General features: G+C 48.5%; 2 protein-coding genes across 5 annotated transcripts in view; both read left to right on the top strand.

Moving 5' to 3' along the window:
- The window catches only part of LOC138675136 (aldo-keto reductase family 1 member C1-like), a 184,130-nt gene that overhangs the window by 4,717 nt on the left and 158,762 nt on the right, over positions 1 to 20,651 (top strand). For 2 of the 4 annotated variants that reach the window (XM_069763132.1, XM_069763135.1), the window contains exon 7: positions 13,480 to 13,645. In XM_069763132.1, coding sequence (XP_069619233.1) covers positions 13,480 to 13,645 — 166 coding nt within the window. Of the gene's footprint in view, positions 1 to 13,479; positions 13,646 to 13,725; positions 13,809 to 13,971; positions 14,119 to 20,651 lie in introns of those variants that run through there. The other 2 variants (XM_069763134.1, XM_069763141.1) reach the window with 2 other exon arrangements.
- LOC138675134 (uncharacterized) lies at positions 14,246 to 16,730 on the top strand. Its single transcript, XM_069763126.1, has 3 exons — positions 14,246 to 14,769; positions 15,191 to 15,347; positions 15,438 to 16,730. Coding segments are annotated over exons 1-3 (1,146 nt in total). The 5' UTR covers positions 14,246 to 14,768; the 3' UTR covers positions 16,426 to 16,730.

Here is a 20,651-nt window from a genome sequence, read left to right as displayed (position 1 = left end):
GACCCTTAGACAATTATATAGTAGATAATACTGCCACTATGCACAAGAACATAACTACCATAATACTGCCCCTATGTACAAGAATATAATTACTGTAATACAGCTCCTCATGAATACGAATATAACTATTAAAATACTGCCCCCTATGTATAAAAATATAGCTACTATAAGAATGCTCCTATGTACAAGAAAATAACTACTATAAAACTGCCCCCTATGTGCAAGAATATAACTACTATAATACTGCCCCTTATGTGCAAGAATATAACTACTATAATACTGCTCCTATGTACAAGAATATAACTACTATAATACTGCCCCCTATGTACGAGAATATAACTACTATAATACTGCCCCTTATGTGCAAGAATATAACTACTATAATACTGCCCCTTATGTGCAAGAATATAACTACTATAATACTGCCCCTATGTACAAGAATATAACTACTATAATACTGTCCCCTATGTACGAGAATATAACTACTATAATACTGCCCCCTATGTGCAAGAATATAACTACTATAATACTGCCCCCTATGTGCATGAATATAGCTACTATAATACTGCTCCTATGTATAAGAATATATCTACTATAATACTGCTCCTATGTACAAGAATATAACTATAATACTGCCCCTATGTACAAGAATATAACTACTATAATACTGCCCCTATGTACAAGAATATAACTACTATAATACTACCGCTATGTACAAGAATATAACTACTATAATACTGCCCCTATATACAAGAATATAACTACTATAATACTGCCCCTATGTACAAAAATATAACTACTATAATACTGCCCCCTATGTGCAAGAATATAACTACTATAATACTGCTCCTATGTACAAGAATATAACTACTATAATACTACTCCCTATGTACAAGAATATAACTACTATAATACTGCCCCCTATGTGCAAGAATATAGCTACTATAATACTGCCCCCTATGTATAAGAATATAACTACTCAGGGCCGTATTTGCCACTAGGCACTTGAGGGCACGTGCCTAGGGCGGGGCAATGTGAGGGGGCGGCACCTGAGCAAGTTTTAAAAATTTTTTTTTTTTTTTTTTTTTAAGGTTCGGAGGTCACCCCGCCCACCCACCTACCTCAGCCACGGCTGCTGCGGGGGGAGGGGGTCTCGGGCACAGGGCCGCCCGCTATCCGGGCATTACTTGTTAGTGTGCATCTGGCATCCAGAAATGGGTGCTGTACTTTTAAGCAGCAGGCAGGCCCAAGTGCATCATGGTCCTGACGCCGGTCATGTGACATGCTGCGCGCTCTTCTGAATGTAGGCGCACTGGAGCAGACTGCAGAGCTGAGCAGCATGCCATGCTTGTGGGAGAAGATACCGAAGTCGGCGGTGAGCAGGGAGAGGAGGCGGGCAGTGTGAGAGGAATCAGCAGAGAGGAGTGAGGTGAGAGAGGAGACGGGAGTCTGCTGATGTGTGTGAGGAGACGGAGGCTGCTAAGGGGAGAGGAGAGGCTGGTGAGGGGAGGCTGCTAAGGGGAGGGTATGAGAGGCTGGAGAGGAGATGAGAGGGGATGCTGCTAAGGGGAGAGGAGAGGCTGGTGAGGGGAGGATATGAGTGGCTGCTGAGGAGATGATAGGCTGGAGAGGGGAGGCTGCTAAGGGGAGAGGAGAGGCTGGAGAGGGGAGGCTGCTAAGGGGAGAGGCTGGAGAGGGGAGGCTGCTAAGGGGAGGGGGGAGGCTGCTAAGGGGAGGGGAGAGGCTGGTAAGGGGAGGCTGCTAAGGGGAGGATATGAGTGGCTGCTGAGGAGAGGAGAGGCTGGAGAGGGGAGGCTGCTAAGGGGAGAGGAGAGGCTGGTAAGGGGAGGCTGCTAAGGGGAGGATATGAGTGGCTGCTGAGGAGAGGAGATGAGAGGCTGGAGAGGGGAGGCTCCTAAGGGTAGAGGAGAGGCTGGTGAGGGGAGGCTGCTAAGGGGAGGATATGAGTGGCTGCTGAGGAGAGGAGATGAGAGGCTGGAGAGGGGAGGCTGCTAAGGGGAGAGGAGAGGCTGGTGAGGGGAGGCTGCTAAGGGGGGATATGAGAGGCTGGAGAGGAGATGAGAGGGGAGGCTGCTAAGGGGAGAGGAGAGGCTGGTGAGGGGAGGCTGCTAAGGGGAGGATATGAGAGGCTGGAGAGTAGATGAGAGGGGAGGCTGCTAAGGGGAGAGGGGAGGCTGCTAAGGGGAGGATATGAGAGGCTGGAGAGGAGATGAGAGGGGAGGCTGCTAAGGGGAGAGGAGAGGCTGGTGAGGGGAGGATATGAGTGGCTGCTGAGGAGATGATAGGCTGGAGAGGGGAGGCTGCTAAGGGGAGAGGAGAGGCTGGAGAGGGGAGGCTGCTAAGGGGAGGGGAGAGGCTGGTGAGGGGAGGCTGCTAAGTGGAGGATATGAGTGGCTGCTGAGGAGAGGAGAGGCTGGAGAGGGGAGGCTGGAGAGGGGAGAGGAGAGGCTGGTAAGGGGAGGCTGCTAAGGGGAGGATATGAGTGGCTGCTGAGGAGAGGAGATGAGAGGCTGGAGAGGAGAGGCTGGTGAGGGGAGGCTGCTAAGGGGAGGATATGAGTGGCTGCTGAGGAGAGGAGATGAGAGGCTGGTGAGGGGAGGCTGCTAAGGGGAGAGGAGAGGCTGGTGAGGGGAGGCTGCTAAGGGGGGTATGAGAGGCTGGAGAGGAGATGAGAGGGGAGGCTGCTAAGGGGAGAGGAGAGGCTGGTGAGGGGAGGCTGCTAAGGGGAGGATATGAGAGGCTGGAGAGGAGATGAGAGGGGAGGCTGCTAAGCTGACCTTTCATTCACCCCCTACATCCGATCACTGGCTCGCTCTTCTTACCTGCATCTCAAAAACATTTCTAGAATTCGCCCTTTTCTTACTTTCGACTCTGCAAAAACTCTGACTGTTTCACTTATTCATTCTCGTCTGGACTATTGTAACTCTCTACTAATCGGTCTCCCTCTTGCAAAACTCTCCCCGCTCCAATCTGTCCTGAATGCTGCAGCCAGGATCATATTCCTCACCAACCGTTACACCGATGCCTCTACCTTGTGCCAGTCATTACACTGGCTACCCATCCACTCCAGAATCCAGTACAAAACTACTACCCTCATCCACAAAGCACTCCATGGCTCAGCACCACCCTACATCTCCTCCCTGGTATCAGTCTACCACCCTACCCGTGCCCTCCGCTCCGCTAATGACCTCAGGTTAGCATCCTCAATAATCAGAACCTCCCACTCCCGTCTCCAAGACTTTACACGTGCTGCGCCGATTCTTTGGAATGCACTACCTAGGTTAATACGATTAATCCCCAATCCCCACAGTTTTAAGCGTGCCCTAAAAACTCATTTGTTCAGACTGGCCTACCGCCTCAATGCATTAACCTAACGATCCCTGTGTGGCCTATTTATAATAATAAAAAAAAAAAAAAAAAAGGTTCCTCGCATCATGTTCTCATACACTTTATGCAGTATTAGCCCTCTGTGTCTGTACTGCTACATACTGGTTCATGCAGCCTTACATGAACACCTGAGCCTTACACTATAGCTGGTCCGAATAACTAAAGCAATTGTTACCATCCACCTCTCGTGTCTCCCCTTTTCCTCATAGTTTGTAAGCTTGCGAGCAGGGCCCTCACTCCTCCTGGTATCTGTTTTGAACTGTATTTCTGTTATGCTGTAATGTCTATTGTCTGTACAAGTCCCCTCTATAATTTGTAAAGCGCTGCGGAATATGTTGGCGCTATATAAATAAAAATTATTATTATTATTATTAAGGGGAGAGGGGAGGCTGCTAAGGGGAGGATATGAGAGGCTGGAGAGGAGATGAGAGGGGAGGCTGCTAAGGGGAGAGGAGAGGCTGGTGAGGGGAGGATATGAGTGGCTGCTGAGGAGATGATAGGCTGGAGAGGGGAAGCTGCTAAGGGGAGAGGAGAGGCTGGAGAGGGGAGGCTGCTAAGGGGAGGGGAGAGGCTGGGGAGGGGAGGCTGCTAAGTGGAGGATATGAGTGGCTGCTGAGGAGAGGCTGGAGAGGGGAGGCTGCTAAGGGGAGAGGAGAGGCTGGTAAGGGGAGGCTGCTAAGGGGAGGATATGAGTAGCTGCTGAGGAGAGGAGATGAGAGGCTGGAGAGGGGAGGCTGCTAAGGGGATAGGAGAGGCTGGTGAGGGGAGGCTGCTAAGGGGAGGATATGAGTGGCTGCTGAGGAGAGGAGATGAGAGGCTGGAGAGGGGAGGCTGCTAAGGGGAGAGGAGAGGCTGGTGAGGGGAGGCTGCTAAGGGGGGATATGAGAGGCTGGAGAGGAGATGAGAGGGGAGGCTGCTAAGGGGAGAGGGGAGGCTGGTGAGGGGAGGCTGCTAAGGGGAGGATATGAGAGGCTGGAGAGGAGATGAGAGGGGAGGCTGCTAAGGGGAGAGGGGAGGCTGCTAAGGGGAGGATATGAGAGGCTGGAGAGGAGATGAGAGGGCAGGCTGCTAAGGGGAGAGGAGAGGCTGGTGAGGGGAGGCTGCTAAGGGGAGGATATGAGGCTGGAGAGGAGATGAGAGGGGAGGCTGCTAAGGGGAGGATATGAGAGGCTGGAGAGGAGATGAGAGGGGAGGCTGCTAAGGGGAGAGGAGAGGCTGGTGAGGGGAGGCTGCTAAGGGGGATATGAGAGGCTGGAGAGGAGATGAGAGGGGAGGCTGCTAAGGGGAGAGGAGAGGCTGGTGAGGGGAGGCTGCTAAGGGGAGGATATGAGAGGCTGGAGAGGAGATGAGAGGGGAGGCTGCTAAGGGGAGAGGGGAGGCTGCTAAGGGGAGGATATGAGAGGCTGGAGAGGAGATGAGAGGGGAGGCTGCTAAGGGGAGAGGAGAGGCTGGTGAGGGGAGGATATGAGTGGCTGCTGAGGAGATGATAGGCTGGAGAGGGTAGGCTGCTAAGGGGAGAGGAGAGGCTGGAGAGGGGAGGCTGCTAAGGGGAGGGGAGAGGCTGGTGAGGGGAGGCTGCTAAGTGGAGGATATGAGTGGCTGCTGAGGAGAGGAGAGGCTGGAGAGGGGAGGCTGGAGAGGGGAGAGGAGAGGATGGTAAGGGGAGGCTGCTAAGGGGAGGATATGAGTGGCTGCTGAGGAGAGGAGATGAGAGGCTGGAGAGGGGAGGCTGCTAAGGGGATAGGAGAGGCTGGTGAGGGGAGGCTGCTAAGGGGAGGATATGAGTGGCTGCTGAGGAGAGGAGATGAGAGGCTGGAGAGGGGAGGCTGCTAAGGGGAGAGGAGAGGCTGGTGAGGGGAGGCTGCTAAGGGGGATATGAGAGGCTGGAGAGGAGATGAGGGGAGGCTGCTAAGGGGAGAGGAGAGGCTGGTGAGGGGAGGCTGCTAAGGGGAGGATATGAGAGGCTGGAGAGATGAGAGGGGAGGCTGCTAAGGGGAGAGGGGAGGCTGCTAAGGGGAGGATATGAGAGGCTGGAGAGGAGATGAGAGGGGAGGCTGCTAAGAGGAGAGGAGAGGCTGGTGAGGGGAGGCTATGAGTGGCTGCTGAGGAGATGATAGGCTGGAGAGGGGAAGCTGCTAAGGGGAGAGGAGAGGCTGGAGAGGGGAGGCTGCTAAGGGGAGGGGAGAGGCTGGTGAGGGGAGGCTGCTAAGTGGAGGATGTGAGTGGCTGCTGAGGAGAGGAGAGGCTGGAGAGGGGAGGCTGCTAAGGGGAGAGGAGAGGCTGGTAAGGGGAGGCTGCTAAGGGGAGGATATGAGTGGCTGCTGAGGAGAGGAGATGAGAGGCTGGAGAGGGGAGGCTGCTAAGGGGATAAGAGAGGCTGGTGAGGGGAGGCTGCTAAGGGGAGGATATGAGTGGCTGCTGAGGAGAGGAGATGAGAGGCTGGAGAGGGGAGGCTGCTAAGGGGAGAGGAGAGGCTGGTGAGGGGAGGCTGCTAAGGGGGGGATATGAGAGGCTGGAGAGGAGATGAGAGGGGAGGCTGCTAAGGGGAGAGGGGAGGCTGGTGAGGGGAGGCTGCTAAGGGGAGGATATGAGAGGCTGGAGAGGAGATGAGAGGGGAGGCTGCTAAGGGGAGAGGGGAGGCTGCTAAGGGGAGGATATGAGAGGCTGGAGAGGAAATGAGAGGGCAGGCTGCTAAGGGGAGAGGAGAGGCTGGTGAGGGGAGGCTGCTAAGGGGAGGATATGAGAGGCTGGAGAGGAGATGAGAGGGGAGGCTGCTAAGGGGAGGATATGAGAGGCTGGAGAGGAGATGAGAGGGGAGGCTGCTAAGGGGAGAGGAGAGGCTGGTGAGGGGAGGCTGCTAAGGGGGGATATGAGAGGCTGGAGAGGAGATGAGAGGGGAGGCTGCTAAGGGGAGAGGAGAGGCTGGTGAGGGGAGGCTGCTAAGGGGAGGATATGAGAGGCTGGTGAGGAGATGAGAGGGGAGGCTGCTGCTGAGGAGATGAGAGGGTGGTGAGGAGATGGGAGGCTGGTGAGGAGATGGGAGGCTGCTGAGGAGATGAGGGGGGATGCTGAGGAGAGGGGATGCTGAGGAGGGAGGCTGCTGAGGAGAGGGGAGGCTGCTGAGGAGAGGGGAGGCTGCTGAGAGGAGAGGCTGGTGAGGAGAGGGGAGGCTGGAGAGGAGAGGCTGGTGAGGAGAGGGGAGGCTTTTGAGGAGAGGAGAGGCTGCTGGTGAGAGGGGAGGCTGGTGAGAGGGAAGGCTGGTGAGGAGAGAAGAAGGGAGGCTGGTGAGGAGAGGGGAGGCTGGTGAGGAGAGGGGAGGCTGGTGAGGAGATGAGAGGCTGGTGAGGAGATGGGAGGCTGGTGAGAAGATGGGAGGCTGTTGAGGAGAGGAGAGGCTGCTGGTGAGGAGAGGGGAGGCTGGTGAGAGGGAAGGCTGGTGAGGAGAGAAGGGAGGCTGGTGAGGAGAGGGGACGCTGGTGAGGAGAGGAGAGGCTGGTGAGGAGAGGAGAGGCTGGTGATGGGAGGAGATGGGAGGCTGGTGAGGAGATGAGAGGGGAGGCTGCTGAGGAGATGAGAGGGGAGGCTGCTGAGGAGATGAGAGGCTGGTGAGGAGAGGAGATGAGAGGCTGGAGAGGAGATGAGAGGCTGGTGAGGGGAGGCTGCTGAGGTGAGGCTGGTGATGGGAGGCTGGTGAGGAGATGAGAGGCTGGTGAGATGAGAGGCTGCTGAGGTGGCTGCATTCGGCAGGTGGAGGTTGCGTCTGGCAGGTGGAGGCTGCTTACGGGAGTGAGGAGAGGCTGCTGAGGAAAGTCTGCGTCCTGCATCCAACAGGGTGAGGCTGAAGAGGGGGTTCCCTTTAGAAATCTGTCAAACCTTGCAACCATGGCAGAATCAACTGACCATGTAATGTGTATGAGATTCACCAGATTCTCACATGACAACTGGAAAGGTTTGCTAAGGCTACTTTCACATCAGCGATTTTCTCCGTTCGCGGCAGATACTGCAGTTTTTCCGCATCTGCCGCGTAACGTATCAGTTACGGGCTGGCAACTCTGCGTTCGGCCTCATTCATTCCCTATGGGACTTGCGGACATGTGCGGCACTTGAGGTTTTGCACTTGAGGCGAGACAAAAAAACACGGCTAGCAGCATTTTTTTCCCCTGTTGCTGCAAGTACCGCATTTGCCGGATCGCGGCAAAACCGCAAGTGCCGCACATGTCCAAGTCCCATAAGGAATGAATGAGGCCGAACGTACTGTTGCCGTAAGTGATCCGTTACGGATGCGGAAAAACTGCCGCAAATGTCAAAAATCGCTGATGTTAAAGTAGCCTAAGTCACTGCCGATAGTGTCATACTCACCAAGGGGGGAGGCAGCACGAAAAGTGCCTAGGGCAGCAGAAACTCTAAATACAGCCCTGTAACTACTATAATACCGCCCCTATGTACAAAAATATAACTACTATAATACTGCTCCTATATACAAGAATATAACTGCTATAATACTACCCCTATATACAAAAATAAAACTACTATAATACTGATCCCTATGTATAAGAATATAAATACTATAATGCTGCCCCTATGTACAAGAAAATAACTACTATAATACTGCTCTTATATACAAGAATATAACTGCTATAATACTACCCCTATATACAAAAATAAAACTACTATAATACTGATCCCTATGTATAAGAATATAACTACTATAATACTGCCCCTATGTACAAGAATATAACTACTTTAATACTGCCCCCATGTACCAGAATATAACTACTATAATACTGCCCCTATGTACAAGAATATAACTACTTTAATACTGCCCTTATGTTCAAGAATATAACTACTATAATACTGCCCCTATGTACAAGAATATAACAACTTTATTACTGCCCCTACGTACAAGAATATAACTACTATAATACTGCTCCTATGTACAAGAATATAACTACTATAATACTGCCCCTATGTACAAGAATATAACTACTATAATACTGCTCCTATATACAAGAATATAACTGCAGCGTTCCAGAGACCTGGTCGTTGCAGTATGACGCTCTGCCACTAAGGGGATCGATGGTACGTCTGATGGCACTGAAGGAGTTCTTCCGACCAGGTATCACCAGCACACATTACACTTCACACTCCGGCCACTAGGGGGAGAAAAAGGCTTTATTTATTTGGCCACTCCTCACACTGGTAAAACTAGGGGTTGGATAGAAAGTTAGTCAGAAGCTGTCTGGGTTGGATTCAGGCAACATCCCGTGGCAGGGGGTGTTGCAGGAAGAATACACAGGGGGGTCCCTGTCAGGCGTGGGAACCTGGCAGGTGCCTAGCGAACAGAGCAGAACGTTACGGAACCATGCCTGCACTACCTTGCGGCGGTATCCTGAGAGAGAGACACGAAGAGAAGGATATTGTGGAACAGTGAGAAACGAGATCAAGCACAAAGGAGAGCCAGTAGGAGTCTTGCCGTGAGACCGAGGCAACATCCTACTGAGGCGCGTAATTGGTGGCCGGAACACCGCGGGAGTAACTGACTCTAGGCCTTACTTCAAACTCCGCAGGACAGTTAATTATAGATTGGCTGTCTACCTTAAATTTCCTACAAAGACATAGGGGGCAACGCGTGGAGAGGGGCGTCTCTAGGGTCCCGGAAGAGCTCCGAGCCTTCCCGTCATACGGGTGCGTCCTAGCCAGAACATACTTGGTGGACGAGAAACTAGTAACATCTGGAACTAAAGAGATAGAGAGCTGTAGAGAACGAACGAGAACAGCAGTTGTGAGGACTATTCCGAATGCTCAGCAGGGCAGCACTACAACACACAGGCACTAGTGGTAGGCAACGATTTCCACCTGCAAAGGGATGTGCCCATCGGACCGACCGGTCTCAGACTGCCCTGTTAAGCGTGCTCTGGATTGAGGATCCTGAAGTCTTCAGTAAAGAGATAAAGAGACTGCAACCCTGTGTCCTCGTTATTGACTGCACCTCACACCATCACCATCTACCTTATTGGGAAGCCCTGGGGACATACTTCACCTGTGGCAAGTAATACCATCCAGCTGCCATTCCATCACCCCAGAGGACCCCACAGCAGCGTCGGTCACCCTGACCGAACACCACAGGTGGCGTCACGAATCCCTGACAGACTGTACCACCTTTATTGGACGCCCCTTAGCAGGGTCGCGGACCGGGTCTAGCCACCGTGACAGCCTCTGAACCGAACCAGAGAGGCCCGGTACCGAGAACTCGTGGCCCTGTGTCTGGGGTCGCTCCAACTTGGCGTCACGAACAGGATCGTACTTAAGCCTGAGGAGCAGGTTATGTGTGCCTTGTAACTGTGATTGAAACGTGTTTGGACTGTGACTTATTGCAAGGACTGTGTATTGCTATCTGCCGCAAGATTCCCGCCAAAACTGCCGCCATTGTAGCGCCACGAGGAGCGCAGGAGAAGAAGAAGGGTGTGGAAGTGGGCGTGAGTAAGCTGGAGAGCGCGAAAGATAATGGCCGCCCAGTCTAAACATTGCTGTATCCTGAGGGCATGTCCGTCAGCGGCTGAGGTCCGCCTTCTCATCCTCCATGGAGGGTGGAGACGGGGCCGCCCTCGGAAAAGAGCCCGGGAAGAAGATCCAGAGGAGGGGACAAAGATGGCGACGTCCAGGCCACCGCAAGGAGACTACCCGGCCAGGCGCAGACCTGCATCCCCTGCAACGACCTCGGAGTCACCGCCGCTGTAGAGACTGACTGTCGCGGAGCAGCCTGAGGGAAAACCCGGCGGATGGATGCCCGACGGCTGGGTGGCCGAGGCCCGGCAGCTGGCGCACTACCTAGAGGCCCAAGCTCGTGTGAGTTCCCGATTGGGCCACCCGACGGAGATTCGCCTTTCGCCCATGTCCCCTCCTTTACCCGCTCCGACCGCGGCAGACCCCCGAACCCGGCCAGGGGATCGCGCACCGCAGGAGCCGGACCTGAAGATCCTGCCGGTGACAGAGCATCAGCGGCGCCTGGTGGCAGCCTGGAGGAAGCAGCCCCGACCCGTGACCATAATCGACCTCACGGAAAAAGTGGAGGTCTCACCTTCGCACTGGGGAGTGGTGATCCTCTTCAATCCCAAGGAAGAAAGAGGAGCCATCCAGGAGATCGGGGAGCCCGTGCGGGTCCATTTCACCCGGAGCGAGGTGGAGCCTTGTTATGGGACGGTCGACGGAGATCGTGACCTGAACCCTGGAGATGCTGTGACCTACACCCGATGGTCGAGGGGGACAGGCTGGATGGCCAGGGGCGTCCAGCGGTGTACAGTCCTTCAGGCCGCAGCTGAGACTCCAGAGGACGAGGTCCCCGTTGCAGATCACCAGACTGACCAGGCCCCACGGGTGACTGTGGGTCCCACCCGTTCTCGGCAGAGAGGGGTGGTCTGCGAGGTAAGACCACAACCTTCGCGGAAATAAACCTCGAAGAATCGGAAGAGATGTAAATAGTTAACTCTTTATCCTGCTTTTGCTGCTTTAAACCAGTCTAGGGTTATTTCTTAAAGGGGTCCCTTTGTTTACCCGGGATCCCTATTGTTTCTGTTTTTCTTTTGCACAAGTTCATCATTGTTCCAAAGACTGCCAAATCATGGACGGTGAATGATTCCAAAACTGTTTGTACATAGTTTGCACCTTCTTAAAGGTGTCCTCTACTGGTTTTACATTGGAAGAAGACTTTGTGAAGATAATGCTTTTAGGACATGACGAAGAAGGTCTTGCTTTCAACAGACTTGCAGACAGAGAGAGTCTGCACTACCTCAAGGAGACTTGGTTCCCTCTTAAAGGGAGTGCTCACATTTTGTCTTAATAAAAGTTGAAACGTTAATAATGTTGTGATTTAGCAAAGTTTGATAATGTTAATAAAGATTGAGGACAGGAAAGCTTGAAAGTGAACCCGTAGGGGTTAGAGAGAGAGAGTCCTCCTGAGAACTGTAGAACGATAGTTGGTTGCTGAAAGAGAGACAATGACAGTAGGCCCAGCCAAGCAGCTAGGCGGTCCTGCATTGGTGAAGCTAGAACGGAAAGAAAAGTTGAGTCAGTTTATAGTACTTTATGGTAGGCCTTTAATGGGTTCAGCTTATACGCCCTTAAAGGAAAAGTTAAATTATTGTTAAGAATTTGCACTTAGTAGAATACCCGGCTGGGTAATGAGAGTTATTTATAGTCAAGATGTTATTTAAAAATATTTAACCTTGTTTTGTTTGTAACGTTCAAGTGTCCTTACCTCCCATAAAGGGAAGCATTGTTCTATTTACTTGTTTAAAGCATTTCAATAATTTGTATGTCTTATGCTGAAATGTATTGTTGTTCTTCTTCCCAGTCCAGGAGTACTGGATTTAACCGGGGGGGAGTGCAGCGCCCCAGAGACCTGGTCGTTGCAGTATGACGCTCTGCCACTAAGGGGAGTGATGGTATGTCTGATGGCACTGAAGGAGTTCTTCCGACCAGTTATCACCACCACACACTACACTTCACACTCCGGCCACTAGGGGGAGAAAAAGGCTTTATTTATTTGGCCACTCCTCACACTGGTAAAACTAGGGGTTGGATAGGAAGTTAGTCAGAAGCTGTCTGGGTTGGATTCAGGCAACATCCCGTGGCAGGGGGTGTTGCAGGGAGAAGACACAGGGGGGTCCCTGTCAGGCGTAGGAACCTGGCAGGTGCCTAGCGAACAGAGCAGAACGTTACGGAACCGCGCCTGCACTACCTTGCGGCAGTATCCTGAGAGAGAGACACGAAGAGAAGGATATTGTGGAACAGTGAGAAACGAGATCAAGCACAAAGGAGAGCCAGTAGGAGTCGTGCCGTGAGACCGAGGCAACATCCTCGAGGCGCGTAACCGGTGGCCGGAACACCGCGGGAGTAACTGACTCTAGGCCTTACTTTGAACTCCGCAGGACAGTTAATTATAGGTTGGCTGTCTACCTAAAATTTCCTATGAAGACATAGGGGGCAACGCGTGGAGAGGGGCGTCTCTAGGGTCCCGGAAGAGCTCCGAGCCTTCCCGTCATACGGGTGCGTCCTAGCCAGAACATACTTGGGGGACGAGAAACTAGTAACATCTGGAACTAAAGAGAGAGAGAGCTGTAGAGAACGAACGAACGAGAACAGCAGTTGTGAGGACTATTCCGCATGCTCAGCAGGGTAGCACTACAACACACAGGTGCTAGTGGTAGGCAACGATTTCCACCTGCAAAGGGAACTCTGGATGTACCCATCGGACCGACCGGTCTCGGAAAAGCCCTGTTAAGCGTGCTCTGGATTGAGGATCCTGAAGTCTTCAGTAAAGAGGTAAAAAGACTGCAACCCTGTGTCCTTGTTATTGACTGCACCTCACACCATCACCATCCACCTTACTGGGAAGCCCTGGGGACATACTTCACCTGTGGGAAGTTATACCATCCAGCTGCCATTCCATCACCCCAGCGGACCCCACAGCAGCGTCGGTCACCCTGACCGAACACCACAGGTGGCATCACGAATCCCTGACAAAACTGTACCACCTTTATTGGACGCCCCTTAGCAGGGTCGCGGACCGGGTCTAGCCACCGTGACAGCCTCAGAACCGAACCAGAGAGGCCCGGTACGAGAACTCGTGGCCCTGTGTCTGGGGGCGCTCCGTAACTACTATAATACTGCCCCTATGTAAAAGAATAAAACTACTATAATAGTGCACTTATGTTCAACAATATACTATAATACTGCCCCTATGTACAAGAATATAACTACTATAATACTGTTCCATATGTACAAAATATAACAACTTGCTTCATTTCTCATGTTTTATTCTTCACATCCTGTCTCATGTAATAGTGACTATCCTTTGATAGTAGTAACAGTATCCTCCATAGTATGCATATGATAGAATTACATATAGTGCTGATATAATAGTGTCGTTCACAGAATGAGACATCACTGATCGCCCTATAATGATTATTTTTTTCGTGAATTTTGGAACACACTAAACCAATGTGCTTGTTTTCTTTCCTTTCACCAAAATTTTATAAAAATGTGAGATATAGTTTATTTTCTTTCTGACAGGGTTGATCAGAATTCCCCCAAAGTTCTTGAAGACCCCGTATTAAATACAGTCGCTAAGAAGCTGAACCGCTCTCCTGCGCAGGTGGCCCTGAGATATTTGTTACAGAGGGGATGTGTCGTCTTGGCAAAAAGCTTCAGCCCTGAGAGGATCAAGGAAAACTTCCAGGTAAATGAAGAAATCTAAAATTTGAATAATTTCCTTCCTCTTAACAATAATCTAGATTTTTTATTACTTTTCATTCACAGGTTTGTGACTTTGACTTAAGTAATGAAGACATGAAATCTCTAGATGAAGTCAATAAAGACATGCGTTACATGACTACCGATTCGTAAGAACCTTCTAGTTTCCGAGAACAAATTTGTTCATTTTTTTTCATTACATTAACTTTTATTTATTAATATTTTTTCAGTTTTATTTTAATGTACTTGTATTTATTATCTTTTATTTTACGTCCTTACTTTCCTTTAATCTTTAATTTTTTTTAATTTTAGCTGCAAAGAAAGCCCTAAGTATCCATATGACGATGAGTTTTAAGAACATTGGCTAATTTCTCTGGATTCATCCTTATAACCCCGGTGTCTTATTATCTTAGTCTAGCAGATTCCCATCTACAGAAAATAAACTATCTATGAAATTGATTCTGACTGTGCTGTAGCGCTTATTATGGCTCGGATTTGATATGACAGCACATAGACACATTTTAACATTTAATGAGAAATTCTAAGGCTGGGGTCACACTAGCGAGTTTTATGGACGTATGAGAGGCGCAAAAAATACGGATTGCACACGGACCAATGATTCTCTATGGGGCAGCTCCTATCTGCCGTATTTTACACATCCGTATTATACGATATTGTACGGCCGTAGAAAATCGCAGCATTTGTCAGCGCATTGCGCAAACAATCCGCCAATTAAAGTCAATGGGGGCGAGAAAAACACGGATTACACACTGACCAATAGTGTGACTTGTGAGAAATATGCCAGACATCTCCAGCTGCAAGGAAATGTGCCAAGCCCTCAATCAAGAAGCTCAGACATGCTAATTAGCTGAAAAAGCCAGACAGACATCCCGGAAGTCTGGCGCTCGCCTCCACGGAGTTGCAAGCAGCATGGCAAACATCATAAATGTGGATATGCTCCTGGTCCTGGTCCAGGAAAGGCCGAAATTTGGGACCAACGGGATGCCAATTATGCCAACAGGGCTCGGAAAGAGGCTGCTTGGAGGAGCATTTGTGGGATCCTTTTCCCAGAATATGACCAGCGGCCACGTGAGGTCCAGAATCAAACGAGTAAGTCCACTCATGTTTATCTATTCATTAATATTGGAAACTGCATTACCTACATGATTTGCTACCTATTGTATTTTACATTAAAATTAAAATCATTTCTTTATCTAGCACCATTAATTACATGGTGCTGGACTTGAGAACGGGGTTATGTTCAGAGTTTTATAAATGTCGGTTACATTATCAACATTTACAATGACATACTGCTACAGAGGGAAGAGGACCCTGTCCTTATGTGCCGAAATTCTTGGTATTTGGCATTACATCATATTGTGCTGTTTGTGTTGACAATATTTACATCGACGATATTTTTTTTTAGAAATGCAGGTTATTAGGCCACATTAAAATCGGTAAAACCACTGTCGCCTTGTGTTACCACTGTGCACAATGACCTTATCCATTATTTTTTGATGTTTCATTGCAGTGGAAGATGTTATGAGACGATGGCACAGCATACGCGACCAGTATAGGAGAGAAAGACAGCAGAGGGTCAGGAGTGGGTCCGCAGCACCTGCCAAAAAGTGTAAATATATTTATTACGACCGACTCTCCTTTTTGGATCCCAGTATGGATTGGAGAGCGTAAGTAAAAACATCAAAACACATTACACATATATTTTTTTACGGTAAAAGTAAAAAATTAAATTACTTATTCTCATACTTTACTAACAGAACACAGTCCAACCTCACTGAGAGGGAGACCGGCTCGGACTCGGAGGCCATCATAGATCCGGTTGGGGAAGGGCAAGAGGTGGCTGGCCCATCTTCACATCCTTCCAGTGTCCTCCCTCCTGCAACATCTTCAGTTGCAACTCAAGATCCGGAAATAAGTGGACAAGAAACTGCAGAACCACCCACAGCAGCACCACATCCAGAAAGCCAGGAGGAAGCAGGAAACAGTAGCAGCCCTACTGTTCCTCTGGAGACATCCCCACAGGCTGCTGTCATTTCCCGCCGTGGCCGCAGGAGGAGAGAGCTGCAAGAAAGTCACAGGAATGTGGACACTGGGGTCCTAAATTATTTGGCCAGGGCTGCACAGGATGATGGTGAGGAGGCCTTTGTGATGAGCCTGGTCCGGTACCTCCATCCCATACCCCATGAGGCAAGGCTACGTGTGAGAGGGTGTATTCAAATACTTATTGATTCATGCACCCCCCCAAATTATCCCTATGAATTGTTTGAGATCATTGAGAGGTGGCAGCTCTCATCACGTAGTCTTCTACGCATTCCATCATCTCAGCAGGTGCATGATCAACAAGTATTTGAAGCACCTCCTCCACGTGTGCCTACACCTCTACCCCTTCCCACCCAAAACCAACCAAGGCCAGCACATTACAATAATCCAACATTCCAGCAACCTTCCCAATATGGCCACTTGTCCAGACCCAGTGCTGGAGGCTGGTCCCAACCTGGTTTTGGACGACATGGTCATATTGGGTGGGGTTATGAGCCAAGGCCTTTTGTGCAACCTCATGAGGGCCAGACTCAAAGCACGTATTTTTCAAGCCAAAACCCAACTGGCCAATATGATCAAGGGCATCATTTTGAGCAAGGTCAAACATCCAACACACAGGATGATGTACAATTGGTCCAACAAAGGCCACCTGACCAGAACCCTGAGCTTCCACCATCTCCTCCACCAACGTACAGAAATCTGTAATGCTTTTGTTTTAAAATTTTGCTAATTTTTTATCTCTCATTTTCTTAAATTTTTTTGTTTTCATCTGCTGTGATAGCACATGGTTATATTTTTTTTTTTTTGTAAATAATATAAACAAAATCCATATGCTAATAATATGGTGTTTAAACACAAAAAGTAGCTTGGGCTCAAAATAAAAAATAAAGTCCAAAATCATTTACAGTTTGTTTGACCAATCATTCAAACATCAGACTCAATTACTCAGTTGTTGAACATCTGCTACATTAGTCAAAGAAACACACATAGTTATTTTTTTTTTAATAAAGTTTTAAACTTTGCAAAACATATATAGATATATATTTAAACATTGCAACATAGAAACAGCATTATCTTGCCAGGGAGTAGCTCCATGAGTTGACACAAAATAATTGGTAAAAATATCCCTAACTTTTAGGCCAGAAAGGGGACGCCGCGGAGGAAGGACTTGTGTTGTAGGCCTACCCACATTACGCGACATGCCTTCACCACTGTTAGTTGAGCAGCACTCATGAATTCTTGTGAAGTTGTGTAGAACAACACAAGCTTTTATTTCTTCATTAACATTTGCCTCACTCAGCTGAATGGCAGTCTGGAGAACATGCCATTTTGCTGCCATAATGCCAAAGGCGCACTCCACCAGTCGCCTTGCCCATGAAAGTCTGATATTAAATACACGCCGCCGGTGATCAAGGTTGCGCCGGGGATAAGGCCTCATGACATGCCTGGTCAATTGGAAGGCCTCATCTGCCACAAGTACATATGGCACTGGTTCAGCATTGGAGCCTGGGAGTTGTTGTGGTGGTGGGAGGTCCAACAGGTTTTCAAGTAGCCGCCGACCCATAATGGACGCATTGAAGACTCTAGAGTCTCCAGTTCGCCCATAGGCCCCAATGTCTACAATTATAAACCTGTAGTTACTGTCAACTACAGCTAACAGAACTACAGAGAAAAACTGCTTAGAATTATAGAATTGGGTGCCCGAGTTCGGTGGCTTACACACTCTGATATGTTTCCCATCCAGGGCTCCAATACAGTGCGGAAATTGACAAGATTGTGAAAAAGCACGGGCTATTTTGAGCCAATCCTCCATTTTCCTCCATGCAGTCTGTTCCAGATTTCCATACATGTGTTACGTACAATGCCTGAAATTGTGGACCGCCCTATGAGAAATTCGAGATGTAATCCTGCATAAGATAAGCCAGTTGACAGGAATCTGAATGCCCAAAACCAAACAAAAAATATATACGTTACAATGCTTAGACTAAACCATAGTAAAACAAAGTAATATAATTTAAAAAAAAAAAGGCAGGAGAACAATGTACCTTTATAAATTTACACTGGATAACAACATTTAACACATATTTGTATAGGATTGATAAAACATTTAGTAAGCTAATTAAAAAAATATGCTAGGTTGTTAACATTACCCCAAAAATATCATCAACATACAGTATGTGAGGATGGTGATTACATACCGTAAAGTAAGGAGAAGACGCTCTTCTGCGGATATGCATTTCGCATCCTGGTATCCTGATACGTGATTCCTGGACGTACGATCTCCAACAACATATCAAAGGTGGATATTAGCATCCGACAGTAGTTGTAGAATTTTCCCGGATGTGTCCGCAGAGCTGAATAGAGCCTGTGAAAATGCCCTTTAGTGGTGCATTCTTCTTCTCCTTCACGGATCAACTATCACAGGGTATGGCTGGCCAAAGCGGCGGGTAAATAACACCCACTGAGTTGGTGTGAATTGCAGGAGGTCAGACGTGTTGCACAAGTAACACCACAATACCTACCCAAGCACAGCAACAAAATAGCCATATGGGACTGTTTCATCTGTTGTTGAGGGCTTAAATAGGATTAGGCTGATGATTTTAATTATTTTCAGGCCTCAAAACCGTTAACATGTCCAATTTGTGAGTTTGCGTAAAAAAAACACATTATGGATGGCATACGGATTACATACGGAGGTAAACATGCGTAAAATACGCTGCCACACCCTGCATACGGATGACATACGGATCACTATTTTGGGAACATTTCTGCGTATTACGCATGTAAATTGAGTGTGACCCCCGGCCTAAGGCTGAGTACAGATGCTGCAATTACACAGCAAAAGCTCTTTGTGTTTTAAGTCAAAAGTAAAACATTCTTCTTTATGTTGGAATAAAATGCATTTTGTGTCCAATTTAATTTGAAAGTGTCATCTCTAGGAAATATTTGCTAATACCCAGCTAACCAATCAAAAACTAATTATGAATTTCAATACCTTTAATCTTAAAATTCTGTTCAACATGGTTTCAATTTCATTGTTTTCAGTCTTTCATATGGCTGTCAAATAGCTGAGAATCTGTAGCAGCATCTGTGATCGTGCCCATAGCGGTCCTTTAGCTTTTTAATTAAACATTCTTAGATTTATATGACTGTATGTGTTATTATTTTAGTTTAAAATACTATTTTCTGCTGTTTTCCACCATGTAAGTTTCAGTTTTACTGTTCTGGCTTTAATTTTGATATATGAAGGGAAACAAATAAAATAAAAGTGCATCATCAGTTTCAAGATATTATGACATGAGAGTGTCCCCAAGGTCAGCTTTGTAACAGTGCATACAATAGTCCTTCAATTCTGATCACTACAATCTCTCTTCATGAATCTCTGTTCCCACATGTTTCTTCTGTTTACTATTTTTTAGTATTTCTGGTTGATAAAATAGCCAACTGTAGAATTTACCAGAGCGGAATATAACCCCTTTCCATAATAGTACGCCCACATCGGACTCCCTCCCTTTTAAGTGGGCTCCGGCAGTGAGCCCACATCTTTCCTGCCACATGTCAGTTGTTTTGAATAGCTGACATGTTCCCGGAACATCCACAGTTGGAATCATGATCCACCCGCGGCTATTAACCCGTTCAATTCCGCTGTCAAATGTTGACAGCGGCATTTAATATGCATTCCCAGGAATCGCATTGAAAATCCGCCCATCGGTGGCCAAAAGTGAAAAAAAAGTTTTTAAAAATATAAAAAAATATAGAAGTTCAAATCACCCCCCTTTTGCCTCATTTAATATAAAACAATAAAAAAATCCAGCATACATATATTAGGTATTGTGTTATGATCTGGTGGCCTAGGAGCAGCATGAGACGGACTCTGGAGAAGGTGGTCCCCGGAACTGACCGCAAACCCTGAACCTAGCAGCGCAACTAGAAGTAGCCGTGGGGGATACCTAACACTCCCTAGATCCCTCGACACAGCTTAAGAACTAACTTCCCCTTAAAGACAGAAACAGGAAACCTATCTTGCCTCAGAGAAAATCACCAAAGCATAGATAGCCCCCCACAAATATTGACTGTGAGAGGAGAGGGAAATAACATACGCAGACATGAAATCAGAATTTAGCATAGGAGGCCATACTAGCTAAAAAGAAAGAATAGAACAGAGTACTATGCGGTCAGTATAAAAACGCTAAAAAATATCCACCACAGAAAATACAAATCACCATGGGGGGTATATCTGCATCTCCAGAGACACAGCTTGGCTGCAAAAAATCCTTCACAGACAAAGCTGGACAAAACAAAACATGAAAATGCACAGAACTATATGGTCCACAGCGGTGGACAACTAAAACAAGGCCAGAACTTATCTTTGAAGAAATGAACAGCAGACCAGGAGAGACCAGGTATGGATGTGAATCCTCCAAAAACAATGGACAACTGGCACTGACTAAAGGATAAAGCAGGACTTAAATAGCCCAGATTGCAAAAAATGGATACACCTGATAAATGCTGCGATGCAACTACCGCAGCACTACCACTCATAACCACTGGAGGGAGCCCAAGAGCAGAATTCACAACAGTACCCCCCCTTGAGGAGGGGTCACCGAACCCTCACCAGAGCCCCCAGGCCGATCCGGACGAGCCAAATGAAAGGCACGAACCAAATCGTCAGCATGAACATCGGAGGCAACAACCCAAGAATTATCCTCCTGGCCATAACCCTTCCATTTGACCAGATACTGAAGCTTCCGCCTCAAAAAACGAGAATCCAAAATCTTCTCAACCACATACTCCAACTCCCCATCAATCAACACCGGAGCCGGAGGGTCAACAGAGGGAACAACGGGCACCACATACTTCCGCAACAAAGATCTATGGAAAACATTATGGATGGAAAAAGAGGCTGGAAGGGCCAAACGAAAAGACACTGG

This window comes from Ranitomeya imitator, chromosome 4 (genome assembly GCF_032444005.1).
Source record: "Ranitomeya imitator isolate aRanImi1 chromosome 4, aRanImi1.pri, whole genome shotgun sequence".
Classification (NCBI taxonomy): Eukaryota; Metazoa; Chordata; class Amphibia; order Anura; family Dendrobatidae; genus Ranitomeya; species Ranitomeya imitator.
Note: the sequence above shows the minus strand (reverse complement) of the source record. Positions and strands in the feature narration are given on the sequence as shown.